General features: G+C 38.8%; 1 protein-coding gene across 1 annotated transcript in view; it reads right to left on the bottom strand.

Annotated features, from left to right (window-relative positions):
- Positions 1 to 908: 908 nt before the first annotated feature.
- Positions 909 to 9,046, bottom strand: part of LOC123367557 (elongin-A-like) — a 35,223-nt gene continuing 27,085 nt past the window's right edge. Inside the window, exons 8-11 of the mRNA XM_045011879.1 lie at positions 6,882 to 7,062; positions 6,203 to 6,326; positions 1,271 to 1,404; positions 909 to 1,148 (exon numbers count right to left, since the gene is read on the bottom strand). Coding sequence (XP_044867814.1) covers positions 1,087 to 1,148; positions 1,271 to 1,404; positions 6,203 to 6,326; positions 6,882 to 7,062 — 501 coding nt within the window. The 3' untranslated portion in view covers positions 909 to 1,086. The remainder of the gene's footprint in view (positions 1,149 to 1,270; positions 1,405 to 6,202; positions 6,327 to 6,881; positions 7,063 to 9,046) is intronic.

Below are 9,046 nucleotides of genomic sequence, written 5' to 3'. Positions count from 1 at the left end.
AGACCCCATTAGAAGCCAACATCTTTCAACCAGATGTTTTCCTTGGGTTTAAAGAAGCAAGTCTCATGACAGCACCAGTCCAGACACTTCATTCCCCATGCTGAGGGTGTTGGGGTTGCCAGAATTCCTGCAAGATCCCCAAATACCATCCCTAACAAATGGCACAAGCTCAGGGAATTTAGTGTCTTCTGGTCCTCTGCTCTTGCTGTAGGCCCTTTGTGTTTAAAAGGGCAGTATTACAATGAAAAATAATAGGAATTAGTTCCATGACCACATAGGTCCAGATGAAAACTAAAGCTGTCATCCAAAAACTGGAAAGTTGCAATTTTCCACAGAAAAGGACACATTTTACGGAAAAAAAAAAGTCATTAGAAAATTCCATTTTTTCCAAAGATACTTTTGATAGAAAGTGTTTACCAGCCATATCTGGGACAGTCTACATGTGTCTATGCAACATCAAAATGCAAATTATTTGTAGTAGTACTTTTTGGGGCAAAGAGCAGCACTAATCATTTCCTCTGAGTTACCCATTTACTGTCTCTATTTCATGCAAGTCTAATCTTGCACATTTCCCAGAGATGTTTAGAGGCTACCAAAAGATTTTACTGTGAAACATTCAAGACTATAATGGAATTTGGTCTACTTACGTTTTTGTTTTAAACAAATAGAAAAAAGGGATAAATAAATATTTTAAGTTCTACATCGGTCACTGATGAAAAATAATGAAATTCATATACAAATCTTCATAATCTACAAGGATCATTTATGAAAATCTGCATGAACTTTCTTGGCTACAGATTACTGATACTATTAGACTCCTATGGAGTTGCCTTGTTTCAATTCACTTTTGCCAATTGGTTCATGGATACAAAGGAGCGAGCAGGGGGAGGGGGGAGAAATCAAGGATTTAGATTTTATTCTAAATCACAAACCACTGTGTGCATTCTGCCACTTTATTTCATTGAAGAGACTACTTTGTTAACTGAATGCAGGTTATACTCACAATTCACTAATTTATATTACATAGACATAGCATAAAATATGCAAATGTTAACATAAGTTTAATCAGATATGCAGGATCCTGTTTTATCGTGGTCCAACTCTATTCTTGAATGCTCTCAAAGATTTTCTCATCATTGGTGCAATTTCTTCAAAGGAAAACATTTTAGTTAGAATTATAGTTGTATAATACTCAACACAAACTCAAATATGATTAACAATATTATCAGCCAAATAGAAATAGTAAAGGAATTATTCTGCAACTACTTACTTTTGACCGTTTTTTTTATATCCTGACTCACTCCACTTGAGTAAGTGCTGGAGCTTCCATTTGTTACATTGCTAGTGGTTGCGTTTCGGCTTGGTGAGGTGTTATTTCGGTCTCTGCTTTCTGGAGTCTTTGTTCTATTAAAAATAACCAAAATGGTGGTGGGGGGGGGAAGAGAAAGAGTTCAGATTAAAAACCTCACAGGGGTTTAAGTCATTAACACTAACCTGTTCTGAAAAATAACCACTTAAGATTATGAAACAGAAGTTTCAGGGGGAAAAAAGTCACCAGATCATATTGTTTGCAATAATCTGACCCACCTTGTCTCCAAGAGATTATAAGGGCCATATTTTTAGACGTTGTCCATATTTTAACAGGAATGTGTTTCATCAGTACTTCATTCTTTCACCCAAATTTATTTTCTACTCAAAGTTAATGGTAAAGACAGATAAAACCAATCACAGTTCAGTGACCACAGTTCATGTCAGATGGCTAGTCATTAAGTCCTTTAGAACTAGTGCTTCAATTTATCTTTTACAGTTTTTTGAATTTGGTTTGCAGGTACCTAGTTAAAAGTAACTGAACACAAGTAACCCTATGTGCTAAAAAGGTCAGTCCACAATGCTAAATGAAAGCTTTCCTTTTTAGTGCCACCTTCTTACCAGCACTAACTTTAATCAGTTTCAAATGTTAGCCAACCTACAGAACAGATGCTTATTTTTCAGGTTAAAACCAATATGTTGCTAGAAAGGATATAAAAATAGAAAACACAATAATAATGGGGTATTTCAACTATCCCCATATTCACTGGGTACATGTCACTGCCGAATGGGAAGTAGAGAAAAGTTTGACACCATAAATGACTGCTTCTTGGAGCAGTTAGCTAGTCCTGGAACCCACAAAGGGGGAAGCAATTCTTCATTTAGTCCTAAGTGCAGCAAAGGATCTAGTCCAAAAAGCGAATATAGCTGAACTGCTTCGTAATAGCAACCACAATATAATTAAATTTAACATCCGTTGGTGGTGGGGGGGAAGACACCAAAGAAGCCCCACTGCAATAACATTCAACTTCAGAAAGAGGAACTACACAAAAATGAGGAAGCTAGTTAAATGGAAATTAAAAGGCACAGGCACAAGAGTGAAATGCCTGCAAGCTGCAGAGAAACAAAAACAAAAAAAGCCATAATAGAGGCTCAAAATTAAATGTATATCCCAAATTATACAACAGAGGACCAAGAACGTGCCTCCACCACTAAACAAAAGTAAAACGTGGTTATAGGCAAAAAGGCATCCTTTACAAACTGGAAGTTAAATCCTACTGAGGAAAACAGAAAGGAGCATAAACTCTGGAAAAATCAAGTGAAAAAGTATAATTACGTAGGCCCAAAAAAGAATTTGAAGAGCAACTAGCCAAAGACCCAAAAATTAATTGCAATTTGTTTTTAAGTACATCAGAAGCAAGAAGCCTGCCAAACAATCAATGGGGCCACTGGATAATCAAGATGTTAAAGGAGCATTCAAGGAAGATAAGGTGATTGCAGACAAGCTAAATTAATTCTTTGGATTACAGTCAGAGAATGTGAGGGGGATTCCCACACCTGAGCCACTTTTTAGGTGACAAATCTGAGGAACTGTCCCAGATTAAGGTATCAATATAGTTGGTTTTGGAACAAACAGATAAATTTAACTACAGTAAGTCACTAGGACCAGACGGTATTCACCCAAAAGTTCTGAAGGAACTCAAATATGAAATTGCAGAACTAGAACTGTGGTATATAACCTATCACTTAAATCAGTTTCTGTACCAGATGACTGGAGGACAGCCAACGTGATGCTAATTTTTAAAAACCGTTCCAGAGGTAATCATTGCAATGTCAGGCCAGTAAGCCTGACTTCAGTATCAGGCAAACTGGTTCAAATTATAGTAAAGTACAGAATTATCTCACAGATTAATAGGATATGTTGGGGAAGAATCAATTACAGCTTTTGTAATGGGAAAAACATGTCTCACTAGTCCATTAGAATTCTTTGCGGGGGAGGGGGGTGTCAAACATGTGAAGTAGGGTAGTCCAATGGATCTAGTACTTTGACTTTCTGACAAGGTCCCTCCCCAAAAACTTTTATCCCATGACTGCTTAGTTTGCTTAAGAGGGAAGGGCCTCTCATGAATCAGTAACTCGTTACGAGAGAGAAAACAAAGGGTAGGGATAAATGGTTAGTTTTCAGACTGGAGAGAGGTGAATAGTGGGAGTCTGTATTGGGACCAGAACTCAGATTGTTCAACATATTGATAAATGATCTGGAGAAAGGGGTAAACGGTGAGGTTGCAAAATTTGCAGATAACTATCTTGAGTAGTTTTGTAAGTCCAAAAAGGACTGAAAAGCTACAAAGGGATCTCACAAAACTGAGTGACTGGGCAACAAAATGGCAGATGAAATTCAATGTTGACAAATGCAAAGTAATGCACATTGGAAAACATAATCCCAACTATACATATAAAATGATGGGGTCTAAATTAGCTGTTACCACTCATGAAAGATCTTAAAGTCATTGCACATAGTTCTCTGAAAACATCTGCTCAATGTGCAGCAGTCAAAGGTTAGTGTTAGAAACCATTCGAAAAAGGATAGACATAATATATTGCCTCTATATAAATCCATGGTACATCTATACTTTGAATTCTGTGCGCAATTTTGGTCACCCCATCAAAAAAAGAAGGGCAGAGACGGGCAACAAAAATCATTAGGGGTATGAAACAGCTTCTATCAGAGGAGAGAGTAAAAGGACTGGGATTTTTCAGCTTGGAAAAGATGATTAAAAGGGGATATGATAGAGGTCTATAACATCATGACTGGTGTAGAGAAAGTAAGTGTTATTTACTCCTTCACATAACACAGCCACCATGGGTCACCCAATGAAATTAATAGGCCGCAAGTTTAAGAAACAAACATAAGGAAGTACTTCTTCACACCAGGCAGTCAACCTGTGGAACTTGTTGCTAAGGGATATTGTGAAGGCCAACACTATAATGAAGTTCAGAAAAGAATTAGACAAATGCCTAGAGAATAGGTCCATCAATGTCTATTAGCTAAGATGATCAGAGATGCAAACCCATGCTCTGAGTGTCCCTGATTGCAAGAAGCTAGGAGTAGGATCATTTGATGATTGCCTGTTCTGTTCATTCCCTCTGAAGTACCTGGCATTGGCCACTGTTGGAAGACAGGATACTGGGCTAGACAGATGATTGGTCTGACCCAGTATGGCCGTTATGTTTCTATTGACAAAAAACACTGGTTTCCTATAAATATAATGCAATGATACATAAGGAACATTGAAAGACAACAGCTCAATTTTTTTCCAATTAAAATATATTGGCTGATTGACAGCCACTATCAAAAGCTGCTCATCCTTTATAAATTTAAATGTATACACTGAATAATGAAATATGTGCATTTCAGAAGTAGGAAGAGCTGGACACCAAAGACAAAAAAGGAGATCCTAACAAAGTGGTGGTATGTGAGCGTAGATCGCCATTAGGACAAAGTTCAAGAAGGTCTCAGATAGCCAAGTCCTACTGCATTAGACATTTAAAACCAACAGTGCAAGCTGAGTCATTCCAGCTTTTACACTTACAGGCAGATAGTGTTAGAGACACTCCAGATGCACAAATCAGTGATTAAATGTGCTACTGCATTCCGTGAACTGCAAGCAAGAGAGAAATCCTCTTAAAAAGGAACTGCAACAGTTGAGACTGTGCCAAGAAGGCCCATGTTTCTCCTGTAAGGTAACAAGATAAATGACTATGTTGTGTAAACTGCACAACAGGAAAGAACACTTTCATACCAAGTCTGACAAAAGGAGATTTCCATAGAGGGCAAGGTCAAAAGTGGTGCCAAGATTAGTAACCTAACTCACTATCTATGAGCAAATCTCAGTGCTCAAGGGTACGTCTACACTACTCACCGGATCAGCGGGTAGTAACTGATCTATCAGGGATCGATTTATTGCATCTAGTGCAGACGTGATAAATCGATCCCCAATCGCTCTGCTTTTGACTCCGGAACTCCACCATGGCGAGAGGCGGAAGCGGAGTCGATAGGGGAGCGGCAGCCATCGATTCCATGCCATGAGGACGTGAAGTAAGTGATTCTAAGTTGATCTAAGATACGCAACTTCAGCTACGCTACTCTCGTAGCTGAAGTTGCGTATCTCAGATTGATTTCCCTCTTCCCCCAGTGTAGACCAGGCCCAAGATGGATAACAGTTGGCTTGCTTCTCTAGCAGCAACTCTTCCAATTTTGTAGCCCCAGACATCTGACAACACTATCCAGGGCAGAAACCGAAATATAAAAGCCCACGGAGCAAGATGCAGAGTTGCAGACAGTCATCTTTGAAGGATCCTATGTTTCCACTCCTTCAGTGATGAAAACGGTCCACCCCTACTGATTGGTAGTTCTAGACATTCCCTTAGCTACCAAAACAGCAACTCATAGTCAAGGGCATCAACAGCTGCTGAGGTCCAGCATGACCAGAGCTGCCAGCTGAGTTAAATTTATAACAGGAGATCACTTGTGATTATGATGTAGGGTCATAACATAAAAGAAAGTTTGGACTCTATATAGAATATCAGGTAACACCAATGTTATCTGTAAAGAACAGACCCACTTCTCCAGCTAGGGAAAGGGTGACCTCAGTACTGGAGTTTGAGGGAAAGGGATGAAGTTGGGGCACACTGCAGACAAATAAGTCCTAAAATGTAAGTTTATATTTCCGATAGTTGAAATACTTTAAAAACAAAACCCAAAAAACCCACAATAGTTACAGTTTAGCTGCATTCTTTCATACAAAGGTTTTGCTGGTAACATTCATTTACTGACATGGCCAGCATGAAGTCATCTAATCTCAAAATCACAGTGCACTAACAGTGTACTTACTTGCCCTTTTCGATGGGGTGAAGCTGAACAATAGATCCAGCTGTCCCATAGATCTCTTGCTGCCGCCGAACATTTCTCGGTGGTTTTGCTACACTATGTATGTATGCCAGTTTAACTTGTCGCCCTAATATAGAAACAAGGGGAAGGGCATTTTTAAAGTTAAATATCAAAAAACTTTCTAAGAAAAGAAAAAACATTTTAAAAAGAGTCAACAATGACAGCGTGGCAATGTGATTTCCAACTTTTAATAAAAAATGTTAAACAGTGACAGGTTTATAAAACTTTACATCATGGTACCCACTGAACAATGACAAAGTAATATTACAGAATGTGCACACTTTCTTCAGAGACAGTGTCTGGGATGTCCCCAGTGATGGCCCGTGCAATATAGGAAATGGACAGCTTTGGCTCCTGAGCGCTAAACCATCAAGATCAGACATTTTGGTCTAAACATGAATCAGTTACATGAATGAATCTTGTGTGCAACCTTTAAAAGCATTTGAACGCAAAGGAATAGCAATCACCTCTCCCTGAGATGAGCTTTTATTAACATTCAGTGCAATTTAAAAAAAATGAATAATAATAATAATAAAAAAAATCCCATACATTGCATTTCTGAAAATTTGAAAATGTGGGGGGGGGGGCATTAAAGGAAAAGTTACCTGTAGACTTTATTTACCTTTAGGTTTTTCAGACTGAGCTGAAATAATATTTTTTGTGAGGGTCTTTAGTTTTTCTTCTCTCTGACTGAAGAGCCGCACGTACATTTCACGCCACGACTCATATTCCAGGAGATGCTCGTTTTTAAAATCCCTTTGGCAATGTTTCTTCCACAAATGATCAGACTCTTCTATAAATGTCTTGGTTTGAAGCAAAAAGGTAATTAACAACGCTTAAAGACTTATGGTAACATTTTCAAGAGCACCTATGAGACTTAGGCACCCAACTCCTATACATGTTCAAGGAGATTTTAGGATCCTAAATCACATGGGCACTTTTGAAAATGTTATCCCCCGTTTACATTGCTTCAAGACTGAGGAGCAAGCCAAAGAAACTCTAGTAAACACCTCTTCTCACCATGTGCCATAACATTCAGAAAGCATAACAAGCCACATTCAGCAACATCTAATGTATCCATTGGTCACAGGTTAGATTAAAGTTTGTTTCATTATACTGTAGACAAAAATGGTTATTAGCCAAAATTTTCAAACTTGAGTGCCTAAAGCTAGGCATCTGAAGAAGAGTGGCCTGATTTTCCAAGAGTACTAAGTATCCAGAAATCCAGTTCAGAAATAAGATCATGTAATTGAAGCTCTTTCACCATACACATATGTAGAAGAGGACAGAGTTGAGGTTATTGCAGCAAATTTACCTTTGATATTTCCTGATTTGCGTGCTTCATTCTGCAACCTTAACCATTTTTCTCTTGGGAATACATACACCTCTACCTTGATATAACGCTTTCCTCGGGAGCCAAAAAATCTTACCATGTTATAGGTGAAACCGCATTATATCAAACTTGCTTTGATCCACTGGAGTGTGCAGCCCCCCCGGAGCACTGCTTTACTGCGTTATATCCGAATTCGTGTTATATTGGGTTGCATTATATCAGGGTAGAGGTGTAGATGATTGAAATAGCTGGAACACATGATAGTATTTGAAATCTGTTGTGTCTCCTTCCTTTTTTATTTTGGGGGCAAAAGTAAATGTGTGTCCTATGCTTGCTTCCCTGATTCACCCCAGTAACAACCATGGTGCTTCAGATCCTGACATACAGTGAAGAAGCCAAGAGGCATGACAATGACAGCAGAACTAAAATCACAGTATTGGGTGATTAGGGTAGACTGTATAGATTCTCTTTTAACAGCTATAAGGAAGCCAGGGAAAGAACCTTTATTCCCTGCCTGGTTCCAAGCTAAGAGTAATAAAAGCAGGCTGCTTCCATCCTCGTATCCCCTTTTACTACCACTGGGTTCTCCAGCTAATAATCTCCCCAGCTCACCCCAGACAGGTCAGTGTAGGAGTCTAGTTCTCCCTCCTCTCTGCTCCCAGAGCTTTCTCTGTAGCAACGTGGAGCTGTGTGGGAAGAGGTAGTTCTCTAGTGCAGTGTCCTAGTCTGTCAGATCCCCTTCTGCTCAGTCTGACATAGTAGTATAAACAGACCCTAGTCCCTGCCTTCAACCAGAAGTTAAAGCAGAAGTGGGAAAATGAAAAATAATAAAAACTAGATTAAACTATTCCAGAAACAAGCGGTGGTCGTTCATTTAAACAAACTTCAAGCTAAGAGCCAATTCTTGTCCCCAGGACCTCAACAGGTACCAAGTTTCACCTGAAGTTTTGTTTTGAGCCCTTTCATGTTAACATTGCCAATGCCCTTTTTACTTTTCCTAGGTGTTGAGGGAGACATTTGTCCGGTGGGAGTAAAACAGTTTGAGGCTATGCTCAATGGAGCGATGAAGAAAGAGTTTAATAGGTAAGGGGCTAACTTCACTAGGAAAAAAGTAGAATATTGAAGGCAAGGACAAATATAATGAGTGATGAGGGATAAAACTGAAGTTAATAGAACTCTATACATATTAGAATTAAAATGCAAGTAAAGGTCAAGGCAAAAGACAGGACAGAAGAGAGTGAGGGTGACTATTAAGTTTTTTGTTTTGTTTTTAAATATTCATCCCTTCTTCCAGCCCTTTGTGTGTTGTCAATTTGGAAAACAAAACAAATGTTTTGAGGCAGGGACTTGTCCAAGCATACATTCTGTAAAGCACGAACCACACTTCTAGATGCTAATAAATATTCTTTTCAGAGTGCAACTCCTAACAATTATAGGCAAAGTCCTACTATATA

This window comes from Mauremys mutica, chromosome 3 (genome assembly GCF_020497125.1).
Source record: "Mauremys mutica isolate MM-2020 ecotype Southern chromosome 3, ASM2049712v1, whole genome shotgun sequence".
Lineage (NCBI taxonomy): Eukaryota > Metazoa > Chordata > Testudines > Geoemydidae > Mauremys > Mauremys mutica.
This window is presented reverse-complemented; position numbering and strand designations above follow the sequence as displayed.